The following is a 25,981-nucleotide window of genomic DNA, read 5'->3' on the forward strand; positions in this document are numbered from 1 at the left end:
TTCTATTTTTGAGCCCCGTGCAGGTCCGGGTGTTAAATGAATAGGCGTGCAGCAGCACTAAGCTTGTCGTAAAAGGCGACTAAATAGTGCTCAGAACCCTAGCCGGAGGCTAGGGCGCTCTGCCCACAGACCAACTGGGTTGTGTGCCCCAGGTGGTGGAATGGGGTACCCCTGGCGTGTTACATGTTAAGGTTGTCAGGCTATAATACGGAAAACCTGACCGCAACCCATAGTGGTGCACCGTGTTGGGAAAGATGCCACGTTCCTCGCACGTTAAAGAACCCTACTGTGGTATTCTCCCGGAGTAGGAACCATAGGGCTCCGCCACAGGAGGCTAAATTGCCGGACCCTACCCACCTCTCCCTATTTCCAGTGGCAATCAAAATTTGTCGACCTCATTGTCCTCGTGTCCCACCCCTTTCTCATTTCAGCATCACTTCATGTTCATTTTATCATCAATTTCATGTTCATCTTCTGAATATAGCTGAAATATTGGTGCTCGGACGTTAAACCCCAACAAACAAACAAACAAACAAACAAATCTATTTTTGACGTTGGTCATAACTGTAAAGGTAACCAGGAGACGATATTACGTAGTGGAGCAATAAGGATTTGTTTATTTGTATAGTAGAAAGCTTAGTTGCAGGATAAATGTATGCAATTGACGTTCCGAATAGTGTCTGATGGTACAATACCTTATGCGTTTGTGTAGTTGAAACATTAAAACATTGTTGTTTCGGAAACATGACATTTTTTTTTATTCTTACTTTATGACGAAATCGAAAATATTGCAATTTAAACAACGATCTAAGGGAGCCCATTCATATTTGTCATTGGAAATAAATGACTACAATATACAAATATATGTACAACTATGCTGTATTGAATACAACGGAAAACCATAGTTGAATTGTCATCCCGTGTCTAAGTAATATTCGTATTAATATTGTTACAACGACGACGTCATAAATATTCAGATAAATTAAGCACATGAACGTAAGTTATCATTCGTATATAATATTATTAACTGATGACTTAAAATACAATGTAAATTGCCCCTTTAATACAACAGGAGGTTTTAGCAACCATAATTTATACAGGGCAATTGCCCTGTATTAATTCTGGCCCTGTATAAAAGTTAAACGTGTCCGCCATTTTGTTTGAAACAGACTATTAATGGAGGAGTTATCAATTTAAACATTTTCTGTGCTGGTGGGAAAAGACCAAAATGTGCAGGTCCGGGTGTTAAAAGAATAGGCCTGCAGCAGCGCTAAGCTTGTCGTATAAGGCGACTATATAGTGCTCAGAAACCTAGCCGGGGGCTAGGCGCTCTGCCCACAGAGCAACTGGGATGTGTGCCCCAGGTGGTGGAATGGGGTACCCCTGGCGTGTTACATGCTGGGGTTGTCAGGCTACAATACGGAAAACCTGACCGCAAACCATAGTGGTGCACCGTGTTTGGAAAGATGCCACGTTCCTCGCACGTTAAAGAACCCTGCTGTGGTATTCGATAGGAGTAGGAACCTTTGCGCTCCGCCACAGGAGGCTGAATTGCCCGATGTTACCCATCCCACTTTTTTCCAGTGGCAATCAAAATTTGTCGACCATCTTTATATATATATATATATATATTCAATCACATAAGTAAGACAAAACTTTATCATGTCAGAGTAACAGCGTTAATGGCTCGCTCTGTAAGCGTTGCGACTTTGATTGCATTCTAATACAGATGCAAATTTAGATTTTAAATTTTAAAATTTTCAACAGTTGAAAACACGATTAAATGAAATTAGACAAGTGTTTCTTGGTACATTTTATTTTGCAGTGATAATGTCTATGCAAACCTACAGTAAAATAATGTAGATATTACACTTGATTACTGATACAGTTCAGATGATTAAATGCTAATGTATAAACATGTAATATGTCAACGGTTTAATGTAAACACATTTTACTCACAAAATTCTGCATATATGCATATGTTACTTTCAGTAGGGATGTAAATTGTGTTTGTTTCGACGATCTTTTGAATTAGCCCCGTGCATGTCCGGGTGTTAAAAGAATAGGCCTGCAGCAGCGCTAAGCTTGTCGTAAAAGGCGACTAGATAGTGATCAGAAACCTAGCCGGGGGCTAGGCGCTCTGCCCACAGAGCAACTGGGATGTGTGCCCCAGGTGGTGGAATGGGGTACCCCTGGCGTGTTACATGCTGGGGTTGTCAGGCTATAATACGGAAAACCTGACCGCAAACCATAGTGGTGCACCGTGTTGGGAAAGATGCCACGTTCCTCGCACGTTAAAGAACCCTGCTGTGGTATTCGATAGGAGTAGGAACCTTTGCACTCCGCCACAGGAGGCTAAATTGCCCGACCTTACCCATCCCCCTTTTTCCAGTGGCAATCAAAATTTGTCGACCCTATTATCCTTGTGACCCATCCTTTTTTTTCATTTCATGTTCATTTTATCATCCATTTCATGTTCATTGTCTGAATATAGCTGAAATATTGCTGCTCGGACGTTAAACCCCAACAAACAAACAAATCTTTTGAATTAATGTAATATATATTTAATGATTCAGATAGCAAAATGGACCTAGATGTAACATGTATTTACAGAGCAGCTAAATTAATGAATATTTGTTTAATTTTATAGCAATATAGAAAAAGAAACATTAAAATGATACAAATATACATATGCTCATTAAGACACATGTCACTAATATCGGTCAGCTGAATATATGTAAGTGTGACGTGTTTACTGATGCAGATCAGTGCGACGAGATATATGTATATGGGATCGATCATTTCATAGAGAATCATAGATATTCACTGCCACAGGTTAACTGGAAAGTTGAAAAAAAAAATTTGTCGTCTTCAACGTAAATGTAATGGTCGACGTAGACACGTGTTTATGAATACAGATAAGTACTATTGATTCTTATTTGGAAAACTTTTTAAAACAAGTTGAGTTTACAGGTCTTCGATGGCTATTTATTTTCAAATTATAGGGAAACAACTGTCATGACATGGTATGCGCAACCTTTGATAACACTAAGGTCAAATTTTACTACCACAGAATTATAGTAAATGAAGTGAAATCGATCAAAAACTATTTATCAGTGCTAGAATACTTCTATTTGGTAGATGTTAAAATATGCATTTTAACATTTTTGTAGAAAAGTAAACTCACCTAGACAAATTTGTAATATTTCAGTGTCAGATGCTGTGGCGAAAATTTACATACACTCTCACGGAAACACAAATATCTGAGACGAAGAGAATTTCGGGATCGTTTGACACGGACTTAGGTTGTCATCACGCCTTTTTTATTGAATAAATGCAGGGATTAAAATTAAGCAGCTACTTTTAGTTTATCAACTGTTTACTCACTTAATCAACACCTTTGAGCTTTGTGAAAGTCATTTTAGAAATAAATTGAGGTACACACAAGGGTTATTTTCATCTTATCATCTGTTTAATTTGTGAAAACACATGCTTTAAAATTAAAATACTATCGCTCCGCTTTCAAAGCATCTAATAATTTTATACCAAAGAGTAAGAGGCATTCTGATTAGTTGGAAAGTCAAGAAAATGCTGTAATCCCTAACTAAATGTATTTCATATTTAAGAACTGTAATGTGATTAAAAAAATGAAAATTCTAGCATTTGAAACGATACTGAAAAATGATTATGAAATATACGAAGTCAACCTAGTTAAAGAGGAAGTATTTTCCTGCAAGTGTTTTGGAACAATGTTCTATTTGGTAAAATGACGATACATTCAAGTATTGAATATTTAATCAGAAATATCTGAGAAATGTTTTGAAAAAATACATTCGTCTTTCTTAAAGTTTAAGGACAATCTAAAGAGTAGTATACTTCACTTAAATCAGTGTCATTGTAATCTTTACTGTTTGATTTCTAATTCAAATATGCTTTATGTGTGTACTATTGAATCTTTGTCTTGTACGAATATCCTCATTTTCTAGCCATGATAATCCCCCTTATTTACACTATATAGAATCGTGTTAAGAAGCAAGATAAAAAGGCTTAGTGTTGTATCTTTATTTGTCCATAGATAACCTATTCGTCTCCGGTTAGACAGTTTTTTCCGTGTCCTTTCGGTTCAACTTGGTGATTAATGACTTTCTTGTGATGAATGCTATTGAAATGCTCAATATTAAATTGAGCGATTCGTTTCATAAAGCATGGAGTTTAACATGAAAATATGCCTACGATAAAAACAAAACAAAAAACAAAACCAAACAAAACAAGCAATTTTTTAATAGTATAATAGCATCTCTTTCGTTCTAAAGATAAAACAATATCAGTGTTTTCAGAGATGTTAATAAAGAGAACCAAGATTCCAGCGGAAATCAAAAGAAGGTAATCCAGCGACACATGCAGACCAGACATGGAAAACAGACACGCACAACAAAGAACAGAAAATAACTAAAATAACACATACAAAGTAATAAAAGTAAATGAGCAACTTGGACCCAAAAAAAACTGAGAGTATGGACCAGGCGAACCGCTAGGGTAAGCGTCCTCTGTTTTTCTAGAAAAACCCGCCGAGATGCTCAAAAAAAGTCAAATCCAGGGTAGACGAAAGAAGAAAAGAAAATTATAACACGCTGAAAAAATAAGTTTTCATGGTGCTGATGAATTGAATGATTCTTGGGGTTTAACGCCCGAGCAGCAATATTTCAACTATATTCAGGCGATGAACATGAACTTGATGATAAAATGAACATGAAATGATGATGAAATGAAAAATGGGATGGGACACGAGGACAATGGGGTCGACAAATTTTGATTGCCACTGGAAATAGGGAGAGGTGGGTAGGATCGGACAATATAGCCTCCTGTGGCGGAGCCCTATGGTTCCTACTCCGGGAGAATACCACAGCAGGGTTCTTTAACGTGCGAGGAACGTGGCATCTTTCCCAACACGGTGCACCACTATGGTTTAAGGTTAGGTTTTCCGTATTATAGCCTGACAACCCCAGCATGCAACACGCCAGGGGTACCCCATTCCACCACCTGGGGCACACATCCCAGTTGCTCTGTGGGCAGAGCGCCTAGCCCCCGGCTAGCTTTCTGAGCACTATTTAGACGCCTTTTACGACAAGCTTAGCGCTGCTGCAGGCCTATTCTTTTAACACCCGGACCTGCACGGGGCTCCCGGAGTAGGAACCATAGGGAGGCTAAATTGCCCGACCCTACCCACTTCTCCCTATTTCCAGTGGCAATCAAAATTTGTCGACCCCAGTGTCCTTGTGTCCCATCCTGTTTCCATTTCATCATCAATTCATGTTCATTTTGTCATCCATTTCATGTTCATCGTCTGAATATAGCTGAAATTTGCTGCTCGGACGTTAAACCCCAATAAACAAACAAAAGTCTTTAGACTCCTTGTAAGAGTTATTGCCCTTGAAAAGGAAAAAAATGACTTTTTTTTAAATAGTTTTAAGTCAATATCTTGAAAACTATGATAGATTAAAAGAAACGTTCAAAGATCTTGTGATAGTCCTACCAAAGACTTCTTTAGTCAAAATTGTTGAACAACTTCTTGTTTAATTTATTGCCTTTGAAAGGCAAAATTCAAGGAGGTGAGCGATTCAGGCTCCTGGGAGCCTCTTGTTTCACGTGTTATCTTTGTATACTTGTCAATCTAAATATATTCACCAAATAATTTCAATGTGGACAGATACTTTAAGATAAATATGGTTTTAGTCATATTTGTCAGAAATGTGAATTCAAATCCTCCCATGTTTACAAGTACGACAAAAGAACATTACTAAATTAACCATAGATAACGTAAAAGTGCTCCAATGTGGATTTAGCTAGTGGTGAAATGGTAGACTAAGAACAGGCGCGCACTGTGTGTACCCTGCTGAGTGGTAATATTTCCTTTTTTTCTTATTTTGAAACAATATTTTTTATGATGTTAATAATGCTCCTGGGACTATCTTCTACAATTTTCGGACGCGTTCTCATATTCGAAAAATCCTGAATGATCACTCAACATGTATAAGGCAAATTAACTTTATTCTCCGTTTCTGTTAAGACGGGTCTAGATCTAATTTTACACAAAAGTGAAGGACATCTGTAAAACGTTTATTTAATGTGAATTATGCAGGTGTAAAAATTACACAAAACTGCACTTTGCCAACTTGAAAAAAAAATCTTCAAATGAAATTTACTCCAATTTACCTTCATAAATCTCCAAGTGAAAGTTTTATTACCCGGTAAAAATCATTATTATTCACAATTTAGAACGCTTAAATGGGTAAATATTTGTAGATGAGCGAATTTAAGGTACAGATGTGAAATTTGTTTCAGCCTTGCATTAGTAAATATACTTTATAAGTAGGTAACATTCCACCAAACTGACATTCTCATGATTTACTTAAAGATTTCAAATAAATAAGTTTAAAATTGTAATCTTTATGAGCTTAAAATTGTTGAAATTTTCTGTTTGAATCAGCATGGCTGATATAATTGCGAAATTTTATGGTATCTATAAATTCTTCTTTACATTTCAAGCCCTTGTGAATCCGCAATAATTGAGTATGGTATTGAAAATTGTCAAAATAGTGATTCAACAGGCCTATCGTCTATAGAGTGTCATCTACAATCAAAAGATTTCTCTTGAGTTATGAATTTGAACTTGGATATACTTTGGCCTCTTAACAAAGTATGAAGTAATGATTGCAGTTGCACTAAAACACAAACTTTTGCACAATGACGGAAGAGTGCAAAATATACTTGTTACTCTATATTCCAATTTACGTAGGTGGTTTTTAATTTATTACTGTTCTGATTAGGACAACGGATCAAATTGATACAGGGAAGATAATGTAAGCATAGAAGGGTCTGAAAAATTCCCAACGATGTTGGAACTCAAATTTGCGAAGCTAAGTTTTGGTCGTTTCCTTTTTAGAACTTACATACCGGAAGGTTAATTATTATAACAAACATAGAAATTCTAAACAAAATCCGAAAGTTAAAAAATGGAATCTTATATATTTAGTCCAACCTTAAACATTGTATTTTCTTGAAAATTAATTGTCGGGATGAAACATTTTAGCTAATGTATTCCAGCTAAAAAAATCACATTTTGTTTCTTCTAATATTCACCATTTTTAATCGGTCACAAAATGTACATTGTACATATCTTTACTGGACAGCCCTTTTCCAACGCAGTCGGTATAGTTTTTACCCTCTGACTTTACAGACGCTATTCCATGGAAACGCAAGTCACCTGATCGTAATTCTATTTCCTGATTGGCCAAATACTGATAACTTAGTTGCGTTCGAAAAAAAAACTGTATCGAAAATTCAAATCTCGTGCTTATGTGTTATTTCCTGAATGAAATATAGAAAATTATAAGTTAAAAAGAACACATTTTACTGCGTTGACTCTCTTTAAGTCGCTAATAGTGTTAGCGACTTCTTACACTCGCAATGTTTGTATTAATGTCTAGTAATACGCCACATAATCCAGCAGATCTTCGCCGTGTTAACTACCACAGCGTTACAGTTCTAAATTCATACGAGATTAAAATGTACCTTTTAATTATCATACACGTGTGTTCTACGTGTGTTTCTTGCTTGAATGAGAACGGGAAGTTTACATGAAATGATCACTTAGCTTTGAACATTACCCAATTTCCGATTCAGGCATTGAGGCTAGTCACAAGACTTTATAGGTCATACGCATTAGTACGCCCGATATTTATGAATATTCATTGCCAGCTGCTTAATCTGGTTCATTAACTGGTTCCCTGTCAATATCATAAGCGACCCAAAGATCGCTTCTACGTACCCTTTTTTTAAAAACATATCATACACATGTCTATGCGTGTTTGTTGCTTGTATTAGAACGGGAAGTTTACATTGAAAGATAAAATGATCGGTGAGCATTGAATTTTTGTAATATTACCCAGTTTCCGATTCAAACACAGGCGTTCGTTACAATTGATAATATAAAGGTCTTATATGTTATCAGTACACCGATATCTCTACGTAGTCATTTTGGTCATAAAAGTTACAAAAGAGTACGCAATAATATCAAGGAAACCAAAATTTTTTTAGAAGTCCCCTGATTTTAGAGCATATCGCATTTGTACCATTTCGGATGTTTAAAGTATGCCAAAATCAGTGACAGTGAATATTTTACGATTAGTGACTTTTAGTCTTTGATTTTTAAAGATAGTACTTGTTTTCTTTTGATTTTTTTCTTGCGTGAAGAAAGTCTGATTTGATAAAAAATAGTTTTAATACAAACTAAAATAATTTCCCCCCATTATTTCTCTACAAAATACTAGAATGGTTGGACATAGTCATTAAGGTCAGTAAATCGATCAAGTTGTATTTCCGTGAAAACATAGCAGTTAAGCTTATCAGTCACCTAAGTTATCTAATACCATAACTTAGAACGACCATTGTTATTAGGCATTAGCACAGAACGTTTTATTAAGTTTTTCCTGTAATTTCAATATTTGTTTAAGTAAATGTTCAATATTTATTTCAAAAAAATTAACAAAGCTGTTTCATGTCCTTAGATGTTTAAAGATGTTTCTAAGGTTGACGAAAATAATATGAAATAACTTGTAGTATCTTAAATGATGATTGTTTTAATTAAATGGTCTGACATGAGTGTTTGAAAGCATACAGTAAGCAAATTATTTTGATGTCATTAAATTCCACTTTCCAATTGGGTAAGCAATTTTGTCCATCATTTTGCAATGTGACTGTGACGTCATCAACTGTCTTAAATGATGTATTTGTTGAATTTTGATACTAAAATTAAAATATAAGGAATAGTTATAGTTTTCGGTCTATTTGAAATAACCTCAATGCCTGTGGTGCACTCTTGAAAATAACCTACTATCCACGATATTTAGCATGCATCATATGATTGAGATTATCTATTCATAGACCGAAAAAATGTGTCATTCCTTAAATGTAAAAGTTCTTTGAAAGTAAGTTATTCAACAGAAAAAAATACACAATAACTTCAAAATGAAAAACAACAATTGCCAACATTTCATATTAAATTCTCACTCTGATAGATATTAGGATTTTACAAGTGCATCAAACCGAACCCATCTTTTTAGGAAACAATTATTTAATTCGTAAGTATTTAAATGTTGATATCGATTTCGTTTTTTAAGGGCCCCGTGCAGGCCCGGGTGTTAAAAGAATATGCCTGCAGCAGCGCTAAGCTTGTCGTAAAAGGCGACTAAATAGTGCTCAGAAACCTAGCCGGGGGCTAGGCGCTCTGCCCACAGAGCAACTGGGATGTGTGCCCCAGGTGGTGGAATGGGGTACCCCTGGCGTATTGCATGCTGGGGTTGTCAGGCTATAATACGGAAAACCTGACCGCAAACCATAGTGGTGCACCGTGTTGGGAAAGATACCACGTTCCTCGCACGTTAAAGAACCTTGCTGTGGTATTCGATAGGAGTAGGAACCTTTGCGCTCCGCCACAGGAGGCTAAATTGCCCGACCTTATCCATCCCCCCTTTTCCTAGTGGCAATCAAAATTTGTCGACCCTGTTGTACTTGTGACCCATCCTTTTTTTATCATTTCATGTTCATTTTATCATCCATTTCATGTTCATTGTCTGAATATAGTTGAAATATTGCTGCTCGGACGTTAAACCCTAACAAACAAACAAACGTTTTTTAGGTGGTTTTACATCGTTTCATTACAAGAGGAAGCCTGCATCGATTCAAGCTTCATGATGATTAGAGATGCATCTAGTGTTCTCTTTGCAGTACCAGTTACATTTATTCAAATTTCAAGTCTTTTATGAAATCAATATTATAAACATTTTACGCGACTTCATTCAACGAACATCAAGACGCCCTTAAAGAGTAATAACAGTATTTGTTTCTTTTTGTCTAGACTATGTGTACATCATGAACAACTTAGCAATTTGGTATTCAAATAGCTTTATAGTTCTATAATTCTAAAAGTGCATTGCTTGTAGGTTTTATTTCACGTAGATCAGTGGTTCGTGCATACGTGAAACTTCATTTTAAGACTTTATGTTAGACTTCTTAATTATTGAAACAACCTTGAAGTAAATCTTTTTTACACTTTTAGAAATGCCAACAAATGATACAATTCTACGATAGCCAAGTAGTCGATTGTTGTAAACAATTTCCTTCCTTATTGAATGGAAGTCTTCTGATCCTTATCGGTTTGATGCAGAAATTGGAGAAAACGAATTGTTAAAAAAATTACTATGTATCACTACACCATTTGGAACATGGTATATTGAAACGTCAAATTTTGACATCTAATAGTATTAGTTAATACAGAGTAATTTACTTCAATATTCGATAGCTTGCATTTGGCAGTTAGTTATTTGTCTGGGTTCAGTTGACATATACACATTCAGCTCAATCTTCCATGTAAGTTTAAATGTGCACATGAGTATACGTAGAAGAGTAATAACCAAACAATACGTACAAAGCAACTTAAATAAATGAGCAAACTCACACTCCTCTAAATACTGGGAGCATGGACCAGGTGCACCGGTAGGGTAAGCGTCCTAAAACTCATTTGTCCTGAAATAAAAAAGTTACTTGAAAGAAATGAAAAAACTAAAATGTTCTCAAAATTTTCCTTCTTTTAACAGACCTTATTCAATTGTTTGCTTACGTTTGTCGTAAAAGGCGACTAAATAGTGCTCAGAAACCTAACCGGGGGCTAGGCGCTCTGCCCACAGAGCAACTGGGATGTGTGCCCAAGGTGGTGGAATGGGGTACCCCTGGCGTGTTACATGCTGGGGTTGTCAGGCTTTAATACGGAAAACCTGACCGCAAACCATAGTGGTGCATCGTGTTGGGAAAGATGCCACGTTCCTCGCACGTTAAAGAACCCTACTGTGGTATTCTCCCGGAGTAGGAACCATAGGGCTCCGCCACAGGAGGCTAAATTGCCCGACCCTACCCCCACCTCCCTTTTTCTAGTGGCAATAAAAATTTGTCGACCCAATTATCCTTGTGTCCGATCCCTTTTTTTTTTCATTTCATCATCGTTTTGTGTTCATTTTATCATCCATTCCATGTTCATCGTCCTTTATTTATTTATTTCAATCCTTTATTTTTACAACAAAAAATTTTTGAAATTAAAGCAAATTATCCAGATTTTTCGACGGCGTATACAGATGGCTCAAAAGATGGCGATAGCGTTGCATGTACTGCTGTCCATGGTGACAGAACTGTAACTGAACGGTTGCCATCAAGCGCTTCCATATTCACAGCTGAAGCTCGAGCCATATTGTTAGCACTTAAATTGATTACTCAATCTAATCTGTCACAGTTTATTATTTGTTCTGACTCTTTGAGCTGTATTTTGGCAATTAAGAATCACAAACTGAAAAACACTCTTATCTTACAAATTTTATATTTTATTCATCGACTTCGGGAATTTGATATAGAGATTGTTTTTCTCTGGGTACCCAGTCATGTTGGTATTCAGGGGAATTCAGTTGTAGACAGGGTTGCCAAGACGGCATTAAATGAAATAATAAAGGACGTTAGTTTGCCATACACCGATTTTAAACCTTTAATAAGGAAATATATTTTAAAGATGTTGCAGGACCGATGGGACGGTCTTGAACACAACAAACTCAATTCCATAAAACCCGATCTAGGCGTTCATCAACCCGGGTCGGGCAATCGCAAAGAGCAAGTGGTCATGACTTGATGCCGCATTGGACATTCTAGATTTACACATGGCCATTTGCTTGTTGGTGATCCTCCACCTGAGTGTATCCCATGTGATTGCCCTTTCTCTATCAAACATGTTCTTCTAGATTGTGTAGATTTTGCCAACACCAGGAAAAATTATTTTGACTGCGCCAATATGTTTGATTTGTTCAAGACCGTTTCATCTAAAACATTATCGATTTCTTGCGGGACATCGGTTTATTTAATAAAATCTAAATAAGATACCTTCCTTGATTTTTGAATAGTTTAAATGTTTTATCGAAGTTATGTTTCTATATGTATTTAATGTCTTAGGTTCACCTTTTATGTACCTGTTTATATGTAAATAGCTGCTTGTTTTAATTTCATTATTTTATGAAGAGACTTTGATCTTGCTTTTAATATTTCCACTTCATTCAATGTTCTTGCCGTGATATGGCCCTAGTCGCCGAAACGGCATTAAAAGATAACAATCAATCAATCATGTTCATCGTCTGAATATAGCTGAAATATTGCTGCTTGGACGTTAAACCCCAAAAATTATTCAACTGCATGCTCTAAGGTTTATTGTCAAGGCAGTCATACTAAGATTTTATATCAATCGCCCCGTGCAGGTCCGGGTGTTAAAAGAATAGGCCTGCAGCAGCGCTAAGCTTGTCGTAAAAGGCGACTAAATAGTGCTCAGTACCTTAGCCGGGGGCTAGGGCGCTCTGCCCAGAGCAACTGGGATGTGTGCCCCAGGTGGTGGAATGGGGTACCCCTGGCGTGTTACATGCTGGGGTTGTCAAATTATAATACGGAAAACCTGACCGCAAACCATAGTGGTGCACCGTGTTGGGAAAGATGCCACGTTCCTCGCACGTTAAAGAACCCTACTGTGGTATTCCCCCGGAGTAGGAATCATAGGGCTCCGCCACAGGAGGCTAAATTGACCGACCCTACCCACCTCTCCCTATTTCCAGGGGCAATCAAAATTTGTCGACCCCATTGTCCTTGTGTCCCATTCCTTTTTCATTTCTTCATCATTTCATGTTCATTTTATCATCAATTTCATGTTCATTGTCTGAATATAGCTGAAATATTGCTGCTCGGACGTTAAACCCCAACAAACAAACAAACAATTTTTTTATCAATCAAATATTTTTCAAATTTTAACTAGTTCATAAAAAACATAGTCAAGGGGTACCATGGAATGAAACAATAATCCATTTTTTTTTAAAACGAGTGTAAAGTATTGCAGCTAGATCGGATCGTGGAAGATTCTTGTGTTTTTTCTTCTCCATAATTTCAGCTAAACTAACGTTTACAATCAAATCAATTTCGAAAGTAAAAATGATTACAATTATCAACGGATACGAAAGTTGTGCGTAGGTAATGTTGATAACACTATTCGCCGAGCAGGGCATCCTTATTCTCCGAAGCGCTATTGTCAATCCCGGGGTTTTTTTTAGGGGGGAGGTTAAAAAGGCGGTTCACTTTACAAGTGCTTAAATTTTTTGTGTGACGTCTTGTTTCCATTGTCTTGAGTTTTTAGTGTATGTGTTATCTATTTTATGCGGTTCGCTGCATTGTGTATGTAGATTGTCTTTATTTAATGTGTTGACTGGAAGGCCCAAGTTTTTTTAGGATTTTGACATATTTGAATCATAGCACTGCTGACAAATTCGGTATTTGTTTGCCGATATGTAGATTTAAACCAATCCAAAATAAATAAGTAAATAAAATAAGAGAAATAGAAAGATAAGGTTACTAGGTTAAGAATAACTGCACCCGTGCAGGTCCGGGTGTTAAAAGAATAGGCCTGCAGCAGCGCTAAGCTTGTCGTAAAGGCGACTAAATAGTGCTCAGAAACCTAGCCGGGGGCTAGGTGCTCTGCCCACAGAGCAACTGGGATGTGTGCCCCAGGTGGTGGAATGGGGTACCCCTGGCGTGTTACATGCTGGGGTTGTCAGGCTATAATACGGGAAACCTGACCGCAAACCATAGTGGTGCACCGTGTTGGGAAAGATGCCACGTTCCTCGCACGTTAAAGAACTCTACTATGGTATTCGATAAGAGTAGGAACCATAGGGCTCCGCCACAGGAGGCTGAATTGCCCGACCATACCCACCTCTCCCTATTTCAAGAGCCCCGTGCAGGTCCGGGTGTTAAAAGAATAGGCCTGCAGCAGCGCTAAGCTTGTCGTATAAGGCGACTAAATAGTGCTCAGAAACCTAGCCGGGGGCTAGGCGCTCTGCCCACAGAGCAACTGGGATGTGTGCCCCAGGTGGTGGAATGGGGTACCCCTGGCGTGTTACATGCTGGGGTTGTCAGGCTATAATACGGAAAACCTGACCGCAAACCATAGTGGTGCACCGTGTTGGGAAAGATGCCACGTTCCTCGCACGTTAAACAACCCTGCTGTGGTATTCGATAGGAGTAGGAACCTTTGCGCTCCGCCACAGGAGGCTAAATTGCCCGACCTTACCCATCCCCCCTTTTTCCAGTGGCAATCAAAATTTGTCGACCCTATTATCCTTGTGACCCATCCTTTTTTTTCATTTCATGTTCATTTTATCATCCATTTCATGTTTATCGTCTGAATATAGCTGAAATATTGCTGCTCGGACGTAAAACCCCAACAAACAAACAAACAAACCCTATTTCAAGTGGCAATAAAAAATTTCTCGACCCCCATCCTTTTTCCATTTCATCATCATTTCATGTTCATTTTATCATCAATTTCATGTTCATCGTCTGAATATAGCTGAAATATTGCTGCTCGGACGTTAAACCCCCAACAAACAAACAAACATCTGCTTTTCTAGACACACCCGCCGAGTTGTTCATAAAAAGTCGTCCGGAGTAGACGAAAGAGGAAAGGAAGACTATGACACGTTGAACAAATCATTTTTCATGGCGCAAATGGATACACCGTAACGATCCACGAGTTTATGATGACGACCATAAAACTTTTGTAGTGATGACTTCAATCTTGTAGCAACATAAACCTGCTCTAGGAGCCTATTTTTAGAATTCTAGAAAGATACAAAAAGTCTGTAGTGTCGGCAAGCTCTGGCATAACGTATGAGTTGTGATATGAACACTCCATACGCAGGTGCTGAAGGGATGTTGCCATATATGAAAGAGAAATTGACAATTTTGAATGAAAAGTCATCACGCTTGTCGTAAAGTTTGGTCAATAGTTTTCCTTTACCATCGATTTCTGACTGTAGGTCACTGTGGTATTCTCCCGGAGTAGGAACCATAGGGCTCCGCCACAGGAGGCTAAATTGCCCGACCCTATCCACCTCTCCCTATTTCCAGTGGCAATCAAAATTTCGACCCCATTCTCCTTGTGTCCCATCCCCTTTTCATCTCATCATCATTTCATGTTATCATCAATTTCATGTTCATCTTCTGAATATAGCTTAAATATTGCTGCTCGGACGTTAAACCCTAACAAAGAAACAAAACAAATATCTAAGTGTAGGTAGAGATATGAGGCTGAATTCACATTGTCTGTAGTATCCTTCATCTCAAGTTCTCAAAAAGGAGATATGTGAACACTGACGTCATGTGATTACAAATTTTATGAAACTGTTGTCAAATTCTATATTCAGCGGTTTTAAAGAAGCAGCAGGTTAGAAGATATTTCACACTTAGTCGATTAATGACATAGCCCCTTTCTTAAATCAAGAAACCTCAAACGTCATTCAGGCCCCGTGCAGGTCCGGGTGTTAAAAGAATAGGCCTGCAGCAGCGCTAAGCTTGTCGTATAAGGCGACTAAATAGTGTTCAGAAACCTAGCCGGGGGCTAAGCGCTCTGCCCACAGAGCAACTGGGATGTGTGCCCCAGGTGGTGGAATGGGGTACCCCTGGCATGTTACATGCTGGGGTTGTCAGGCTATAATACGGAAAACCTGACCGCAAACCATAGTGGTGCACCGTGTTGGGAAAGATGCCACGTTCCTCGCACGTTAAAGAACCCTACTGTGGTATTCGATAAGAGTAGGAACCATAGGGCTCCGCCACAGGAGGCTAAATTGCCCGACCTCACACATCCCCCCTTTTTCCAGTGGCAATCAAAATTTGTCGACCCTATTATCCTTGTGACACATCCTTTTTTTTTTCATTTCATGTTCATTTTATCATCCATTTCATGTTCATTGTCTGAATATAGCTGAAATATTGCTGCTCGGACGTTAAACCCCAACAAACAAACAAACAAACAAAAGTCATTCAGATAGAAGAACAATGTAAGATGTGTATAAAGGCATCACGGCATAAAAAGTGCAGCAGTCATTCATTTATACAAAAAAGTCCATTACCACCACTTTGAGGAACAAAACTCAATAACTCAAATTGGCCTTAAACTATTAATAATAAGTTAGCACGTATACGTACAACTTCCTTATCAATGGAGGACTTGAAATGATGCACTAGTCTAAATTGTGGAAGCCATATCCATTGCGCAAAAATGCAGACTGGGTTTCATGAGCCATCTTAAGTGTGCATATTCTCAAATTCTTCAATTGTTAAATACATACATATGATTTGGTTGATTTGACCAAATACTAATAGGACCTACAACAAAACACCCAGTCGTTAACAAAGAACCTGCAGTACAAAAATAAAAATGATTTCGTTGTGCAGGCATTTTTTCTGGAAATACTTGTTTGTCCTTGTCATTAGTACTTCGTCAGTATCGTAACGTAGCAGCTGTATGATGATGGTGAGATATGACAAAAATGTAGATTTAAGGAATAACTTATTTTTTCTGTCTATGAAGTAATAACCTCAGTCAAGTGGTGTACACCTAAAAACATACGAGCAGGTTAAGTGTGTACCACGGGCATAGCATTTTTATTTCTACTCCGACTATAAAAAAAAACAGAACTTGTATATTATTAATTGTTCTATTCGATTTTCAATTTCAACAGATTTGTAGTAATCAATGGTGTCTTGCCTTATAGAAACATCACTTCTAACGAGTAATTCTCTCATGAATTGGGGACTTTAAATGATTTCCAAGCGATCAAAGCTTTAGTCAATATCTCTAGTAGATACTATGTTAAAGCCTTTAATCCACCCCTCAAGCCGGTAAGGGTTTCATTTATTACATAGAAGATCCGTTTAACAGAAATCCGTGTTGTTTTATCAGTCAGCAAAGGTCTTTAAATCAAAACTTTGTCTTTGTAATGACAAGTGATTATGATACTATACTCTAAGATCAATAGTACCCGCCTAACCTGGAGAGTAACCTCTGTGTACTTTTGATTGTGACGAGAGGGTATACTCAAAGCACTTCTCGCAGTGTTCGTTTATTATGGTAATTTATAACACCATGGGAAAATGGTGGCTACATCGCGATGTAAACAGAAAACTCATTGATCCCTCTGGGGGTAGCAGTATCTCAAACATTATAGACATATTTTGGTTTGATGTTGAGTTAAAGACAACAACTACTTTGTATAGTGCTGTATATAATTTAATTGTGCCCCCACTTCCACTTGTGCGTCCGTTCGTCCGAATTTTTCTTAACTCCATATAAATAGATCAATTCAAAATTTGGCATGTGCATTTATGTAGATAGGACATACGTTGTAAGCTATTTTAGTTCTTGTTCGATATATTAACTTCCTTTACGAGATAGTCTACACCTCGCGCACAACGCCTGCTTAGTGTCATCAAAGATTATTGCAAAATGCGAAACAATCTGCATTTGGATATATTTGTAAAAAATTTAAAAAAAAACACCATCTAATCCTTGACTTCAAAGATAAAGGTAAATACTTGTCTTGATAACGGACGATTCGTATATAACCTTTTTGTATTAATTTACTATAGAAAAAAAGAACGATTATAGTGAAAAGTAAAAAAAAATGCGCCAGCGTATAACCTAAATCCAAAATAGAAAACATTTGAATGAATGAAAAGGCAAAAGACGAAACTATTTTCTGCTAAAGTTATAAACTATATTTAGTATAGGAACAGCTGTCACTTTTTGAAATTGAAAAAAAAAAAACAATTATTAATTCAGATAAATATAATACGCATATGCTACAATTTAAAAAGAAATTATGCTTTCGTTGTTTCAAAATTTTTCACTCGATTGGAAAATTAAAGTTTTGTTTTACTTATTTTGTTTATAATTCAACAATATTTTTTACCTATTTAATTGAAACAATCTAGTAAAATAAAAAAAAAATAAAGTGCACACTTCGTCATGTTACGCGGTATGCAATCATTCCCTAGGAAGTGCCATCGCAGAACAAATATCTGAATCATCAGTTAAAAGATGGAAACCAATGTCAGTAAATAAAGAATGAATTAGCAATTATACACTGATATACAGTTATGTCACTTTATATAATGTACAAACCACTCAATTGAATTAAACTTACCAATAAAACGAGTGACTCATCTTGCTTTATCTTACAGGGAAAACAAAGAATAAAGAGCAGACATATTGATCAGACAAGATGGCCATATCGTGTAATAACGGTATAAGAAATATGTAACAATTACTTCGTCAACTGATTCAAAGAATCATACTACATCTCTCGAAAGACTATGAAAGTATTTCTAGACCTAGACGAAACGTTTATATTGGTAACAGATGGGCTTTAACAACTCCCATGTTTGTCTTTGGTCGGTGTAAAATATTTACACGTCGAATAATTAGTTACTTTTTGTTTTATGCGCAAAGAGTTATTTCTTTACCTTTCCTTTGATTCGGCGTTTTATTTGGTGTACTTAGTAAAGTGCTATTTGTATCTGTTTTTATATGTTTTTTCAGTGCATTTTCATGGCATCCAGTATGACTACGTCGAAGTCATAAAACGAAAACTAGCAATGCTATAACATAGCTTGGCACTCTTAGAATGACATATGGTCTCTGATTGTTAAAACATTGTAATATTTTATATAAGTAATCTGAACACCTCAAGGACAAATTTTAAATTTTATTTTTTTTTTATATTTTCCCTAACAAGATGCAGGTGGCTTACATCAATGTTTCATTTACTTGATTTATTTGTCGAAATCTATGACAAAACACCTGAATTTTATTATTTACTACAATTATTTTTAAGAGACCGTCCATGTAGAAACTAGGCAGATCCTATTAATAAGATGGCAAGGAGTAAAATTCATCTCACATTTTTTTTATTCGAATGTGAATGTTTAACTCAATATAAGGTAAGAGGGAAGTTCAACATGAATGTATCTGTGGAAAAAGTGGATGACTCAGTCCGAGAATATATGTTCAAAGTTCCCTAACACATCAACTAAATTATGAAGAGATCAAAGAATTATTCCCTTATTTATAAGTTTCTAGTTCTTTCTATGTAATTAGCTTCATTCACACTATCATATTAATTTGTAGCAAATTAGAAACTAACATTCATTTCTTTGGAAACATGAGTTTGTCTAAAGTTTGCCTTTGGCATGTGCCACCCATTGCATGGGTCTTCAATGGACATCCTCCTAAGATTTTCAAACTGTTTAGTTTTTTTTCTTTCTTTTTTGTCTATTCTCTACATAAATAAACCAAATCTATGAAGAAAGATTTCTGTGCATAAATAAAAAAAAAACACGGAGTTATACATTTCCAGTGCTTATCAAATACCGGTATGTAAGCTATTTCCGGTCCTTAAAATTAAATTTTAAAGATGCAGCATTTTCCCCATTCTGTGGTATATAGGATATGAGAACGGATGTGTAGAATGAGGAAAATCGATAAATTGGTTCACAATAGTTAGAAAATATTGAATTTAGTTACAAACACTATTTTAAATTTGAGAAACTTAAAATATCAAATTTAAGTTGATAATAATGTAATGTAATAAAAAGGCAATAAGATATTATGGTGTTTGCCCTTGCCCTTTTTGAATGTAGAAATTTCTAAAATGAAACAGCTTGTAAATGCAACACAACAGAAACTATCTAGCAGAATCTTATAAGTACTTAAAGACATCGAATTTACATTTATCACGCCTACCCTTAAAAGAAAGACTAGAAAAAAATCTGCAAAGACTGAAGTCTTCAAAGTCGCTAATCGTCAAATATTCTATTCCACTGATTTTGGCTTACTTTCAACATCCGAAATGGCACAATTGCGATGTGCTCTAAAATCGGGTGACTTCTGCTAGAATCTTGGTTCCCTTGATATGATTACTCTCCTAACCGTGATGATCCGGATGTTTTCAATCAAAAGAACTGGTTATAAGAAACCAGATTAAACAATTGGCAATATATTTATATATATATATATATCCTGTGTCTGAATCGGAAACTGGGTAATGTTCAATGATAGTCGATCATTTCATCTTTTTATGTAAAGTTCACGGTCTCATTCAAGCGAAAAACACAAGTAGAACACATTTATATGATATTTAAGAGGTACATTTTGATCTGGTATGAAGCTAAAACTACGAAGCTAAGAAGGTAAACACGGCACCGATCTGCAGCTTAATGTGGAGTAATAATATATAATTATGCAATCATATGCGAATGTAAAGTACTAAAATTATGAGTGTAAGAAGTAGCTAACACTATATTATTCAAGGCTGCCTTTTTACAGACGAATAGAATCGCAATTGTATGTACATTTCCATAAGGAACGGGCAATCTTGCCTTGTGAAAAGAACCAAATGTTATTTGTTGAGCTTTTTATTTTTATTGGGGTAGTAGAATTATCAACATAGAGTATAAATCCCAATGAAAACTAATTGTTCACCTCTTCCCACATTCAATTGAGGCAAAGGTCATTCAAAGCCGACTCCAGCAAAAGGGACGTAATATGGCATAGTCATTTAGTCTTTATTTCTTTTACATATATGTGATGTTTTATTGCTAACGAATCGTATATTATGACTTTCTTCTTATCTACCAAAAAGATCTTAGGATTACGGACACTACAGATACATTGAAGTCTGACTCTTATCTCGGCCATCTTCAATTTGACCAATGAAGAAAGGTTCCTACTAAATTTTAAAACACACGCTAAGACTTTCATTTCCTATGGACATTTATCCTTTCCTTTGTAGGGAGTATTTGTTTAGCAACTCATATGCTTTCCTTGAAATCGGGATCACTTTGCCGTAAGGAGAAAAAGAGAGAGCTCTACGATTTACAACACACAAAATATTATAGGACGAAGATGTGTTGCCCATAGCTTACAGTCGTTATTTCAAAGGTTCTACGTACGACCGTAACCGACAGATATAAAGTATCCGTATCAAACTGTCATAATACTTTCTGTATTCTTGATGGATTGGGTGATATCAAAATTTAAAAAAGCCTGTATGATCTCTACAGTTTTATTTGCAAGTTCAGAATCATTGATATGCATAGATAAAGCGTAACAGTCCTTCAAACTTTCAATACGTATTGCGATCTACGCTGAGACAACTGGAAAAAGGTTCACGGTCGTTACCATGTCCTTACTGACCAATGCAAAGTATTCAAACCGGGTCCCAAAAATGTGGGGCTTAGGTTATATGCACTGAAGTTCATTATAAATTAGAACGCCAAAAATAAAAAAAATAAGCCTGTAGATTATATACATACCATTCTACACCGTTAATCAATTATATTATGCTACGAACGTAACCAAATAAAAACGTTAGTTTTTTTTAACTAATACGTACAAACGTCCTCTCCAACATGCAGGAAAGTTGCTGTTCTAAATAATTTGAAACTTGGGTACTACAATGTAAAAGAGTAATCAAGGGAACCAATGTTATAGCGGTAATCAAAAGAATATAATCCAGGGACAAAGACCAGACATGGAAAACAGACACACAACAAAGAACATAAAGTAACTAAAATCATACATACAAAGTAACAAAAGTAAATGAGCAACTCGGACTCCACTAAAACCTGGGAGCATGGACCAGGTTCACCGGTTTTATTTCAGCTAAATATGCACAAAATACTTGAGGTTTTTTTTACAACCGCTTTGAAATACAGATACATCCTAAAAGACCGCATTATGTAGAATTGAACAGATACAAACAGACAAACAAACACATCAAAACAGTGAAACCATCATATCATCGGTTTGTGCATCGAATGAAATACGTATATATTTCAAAGTGAACATAAACGATGTAACGGTTTTTAAACTAAGTTTATTTCTATGATTCGCTAATTGTCCATTTGTTCACAGTTTAAATAAAGGCCTATTGGGTCAGTAATGAAACTGGCATTGTATACTTATATTGGATCAAGAAAAAGCTCCTCGCAATTATTTAAGGCCCCGTGCAGGTCCGGGTGTCAAAAGAATAGTCCTGTAAAAGGAGACTAAGTAGTGCTCAGAAACCTAGCCGGGGGCTTGGTGCTCTGTCCACAGAGCAACTGGGATGTGTGCCCCAGGTGGTGGAATGGGGTACCCCTGGCGTGTTACATGCTGGGGTTGTCAGGTTATAATACGGAAAACCTGACCGCAAACCATAGTAGTGCACCGTGTTGGGAAAGATGCCACGTTCCTCGCACGTTAAAGAACTCTACTGTGGTATTCTCCCGGAGTAGTAACCATAGGGCTCCGCCACAGGAGACTAAATTGCCCACATCCCCCTATTTCCAGTGGCAATCTAAATTTCTCGACCCCATTATCCTTGTGTCCCATCCGATTTTTCATTTCATCATTATTTCATGTTCATTTTATCATCCACTTCATGTTCATCGCCTGAATATAGCTGAAATATTGCTGCTCGGGCGTTAAACCCCAAAAAACAAACAAATCAATTATTTACGACCAAATTATAACAATCGTTTTTACCCTGGCTCAAAGATGCAAACTTCAGCCATTCTTCATGCTTAGTTGCTTAATTCGACGAGTATGGCTTATCATAAAAAGAGGGTGATGACGTCATAGTCACATTACAAAATTTGCTCCACGAGATGGCCATTTTTTTATCCAGTCAGAAAGCTTGTTACTTCTTGAATTAAATTATTTTCTAATGAGTTAAGTTCGAAGGGCAGTAAAACAAACCCCTGTAATAAGATAAAACGCGTGCTTTCTAATTATTATGTTTGGTTTCTCCCCCGAAATCAATGCACTACTTTTTTCGGTAAGAAAAAACTACAATTTTTTATTTGTATGGGTTGAAGTATAATTGTTGTCAAATTTTTAATGTTACTAAACAGTAAATATCACACAAAAATAGGGATGTAAGGCTTCAATGTAGTTGTTAAAACGTTACTAGATACTTAGCTTGCTTTATGTCATTACTACTCGTTCAGAAAAAATATATATATATTTTTGTTAAATTTTGTTTTTCTTCCAATAAATCTGAAAACTATATTTTCCACTGTGTTCGCTTGCCTTTTTCGTCTTAACAATGAATCAATATGAACTAACTATTATACCCCCGTTTTGTTCAAATGAAACTTTGAAGATAAAGATTTTAATAGGTCTTGTGAGGTTTATGCTTGTAGAAGCCTTTATTTCTCATTATGTCTAACTTCCCTTAATTACTCCTTATTGTGTGTGTATATATTGCCCCACGACCTTAAATTCGCTTGAATGCCCTCTCTTTCACAAAACAAGAACTAGCACTTGTATAATACTTTAGACAGATAAATCGTCAGAAAGTACATTTTCTAAAAGGGAATGTGTAATAATGTGTTTAAGATTGCATATTTCATCTATTCAGAATGCTTCTATGTTTCCAAAACAAAGCAAATAAAAAACGAAGTTCAAACAAACAGATGTTACTAGAGTCAAAGATGGTGTTTTATTGGAAAATACTTCGGTAATACAATAAAAGCAACTAAGAATCTGGAACTAAAAGCCATGAAAAAAAGTAGCATGGTACTTAAAAATCAGTTTGTAGTAAAAAGCATATTGAAGACAATTTGATGTTAAATACATATTGCCTGAAAACATGCATATTGTGATTGCGTTTGAAGAGTTGTACTGTTTAATTATAATTTATTTTTTCTACTAACTACTCTATGCAAAATGTATAATTAACAGAAAAACGCTTTTCCATTGTTAATCTATGAATCATGTTACATCTCATTTAAATGTCAGCTAAACCATGTCAAGTTAGAATTAACTTTAAAATGATTTACATTTATTTATCGAACTCTTAATTACAAGCGATACTCAAACTATTTACACAAGCGTAGTAATCTTTCAGATATAATGGGATGTTCTCTAACAACCAATTCTAAATTGGTGTTGGGCTTCTTAGTTATCCAAAATATGCAACTTATCCAATATGAAATGGATAGGTGAAATATATGTTCTCTTAAAGTATCGTAAATGTGTATTTACTTACGGTTTATGATAATGCCTTCTTCGTCCAAAATTACTAGAAAATGTCATCCATAAAATGAAAAATGTTAAAACAAGAGTCCGCATTATTTTTCTGACTCAGTCTGAGAATCGCGTCCATACTATGTGTCCATCACAATCTGACTATATCTTTGATTGCCATAACTTATTAATCTTTAAGTTGATAAATCCACGATGTAAGAGATAAAGTGAAAGTAGTCAATTGAGACTTCTACCTTCATCTGATTCTATTGGTCAAGTCTGGCTGATAGATACCACAAGCAGTTATATTTTGATTTATTAATAGATCGGTGGATTTGATTAATAATGGAATGATTTACAACATCACTAACAATCAGAGTAGGGTTTGAAGTCCAATGTCTTCAGTAGAAGAGAACTGATCGGTACTATGTTATACATAAATAATACAAGTGTGTGTGTTACGTACTGTGATGAGACACTTTCTCTTCTATCGACGTTTATATTTATTATTGGTACTTATATCTATAACACGATACAGTTGGTTCACAAGTACCTTGTAAAAACTAAGTAAAGTGCCATTTTGTTGAGTATCTTGTCGACTATTCGTAAAACAACACTACGAATTCTCGAGGTTTTATTATTATTTCTGTAGAGCAAAAAAAAATGGAAAAAAATAGAATGTTGACAATATGGCTGACGACAACAGCAATAGTACTATGGATAAATACATATACATGTATTATCTAACATCGATGGCTTCCAAAATTTAGTACAAAATAATAGTTTACAGGCTGAAAGAGTAATCAAGGGAACCAAGGTTATAGCGGTAATCAAAAGAATGTAATCCAGGGACAAAGACCAGACATGGAAAACAGACACACACAACAAAGAACATAAAGTAACTAAAATCCTACATACAAAGTAACAAAAGTAAATGAGCAACTCGGACTCCATTAAAAACTGGGAGCATGGACCAGGTGCACCGGTAGGGTAAGCGTTCTCTGCTTTTCTAGAAACACCCGCCGAGTTGCTCATAAAAAGTCAAGTTCGGGATAGACAAACGAAGAAAGGTAAACTATGACCCGTTGAATAAATCAGTTTTCATGGTGCTGATGGATACATCATAACGATCCACGAGTTCATGATGACGACCATAAAACATCAGTAGTGATGACTTCAATCTTGTTGCAACATAACCCTGTTAGACTTATAGCGCGATACGAACACATGAATGAAAAAAAAAACAAAAGAAAAATCCACGATAGTCCCTGCTTATCGTCATAATAATCGAACTGTGTCTAAATACGTCTAATTTTTTAAGCGATTCAAATATGGTATGTTTTTTTTTTCATTTTAGACACCAATATTGATCCCAGAGCTGCTCTTGTGAAAAAAAAAGTGTCTGAAATAAATGCACTATGAAGTATACGTATCCTAATACAATTTAGACAAATCACTGAAGTTGGTACATGTACCCACAAAATAAATGTTTTCAAGGCTTAAACAAAGTGACGAAATCTCGGCAAATTTCATAAGTTGATCCCTAAGAGTTCCTTCGCAGTACTGCTTTTGTCGCATTTATGGTATGTTTAAACCCTTGGTATGTATAATCATTTAGGTAAGAATGATTCAGTAAATCAGCTAAGATGCTTGATAACTTTTTGTGTATTTGACATTGTTTTAAGTGCATGTACATGTATATACTTAACTGGCAAATGTTTTGTTTACTTTACAATTTTCCGTGCCCTTCAACATGGCAATGACAAAACTTTAACCAGTACTTATTTATAGCTGTAAAATCAATAAAAGAAATTTACAAGTTTACATTTTAGGAAGGTGTGATGATATTAAAGGAATATTTATGGCATTACTGTGAAATATGTGATTCTTGCCTCACCAATTACAGTTTAGTTAATCATATGGGATCGATGGTAACAAGGTTATTCAATGTCGACATTATACTTAACTGTTTCCATTTCGATTTCTGCATCCGTTCTT

At 36.1% G+C, this 25,981-nt stretch overlaps 1 protein-coding gene across 1 annotated transcript in view; it reads right to left on the minus strand.

The window, feature by feature from the left end:
* LOC148627682 (protein Wnt-7b-like) overlaps positions 1-24,407 on the minus strand; it is a 57,237-nt gene extending 32,830 nt beyond the window's left edge. The window contains exon 1 of the mRNA XM_088577036.1: positions 24,006-24,407. Within this exon, the coding sequence (XP_088433162.1) occupies positions 24,006-24,088 (83 nt within the window). The 5' untranslated portion in view covers positions 24,089-24,407. The remainder of the gene's footprint in view (positions 1-24,005) is intronic.
* Between the last annotated feature and the right edge of the window lie 1,574 nt (positions 24,408-25,981).

This window comes from Perna viridis, chromosome 1 (assembly GCF_037379345.1).
Source record: "Perna viridis isolate PV_CMFRI_1.1 ecotype Kerala chromosome 1, ASM3737934v1, whole genome shotgun sequence".
Taxonomy (NCBI): domain Eukaryota; kingdom Metazoa; phylum Mollusca; class Bivalvia; order Mytilida; family Mytilidae; genus Perna; species Perna viridis.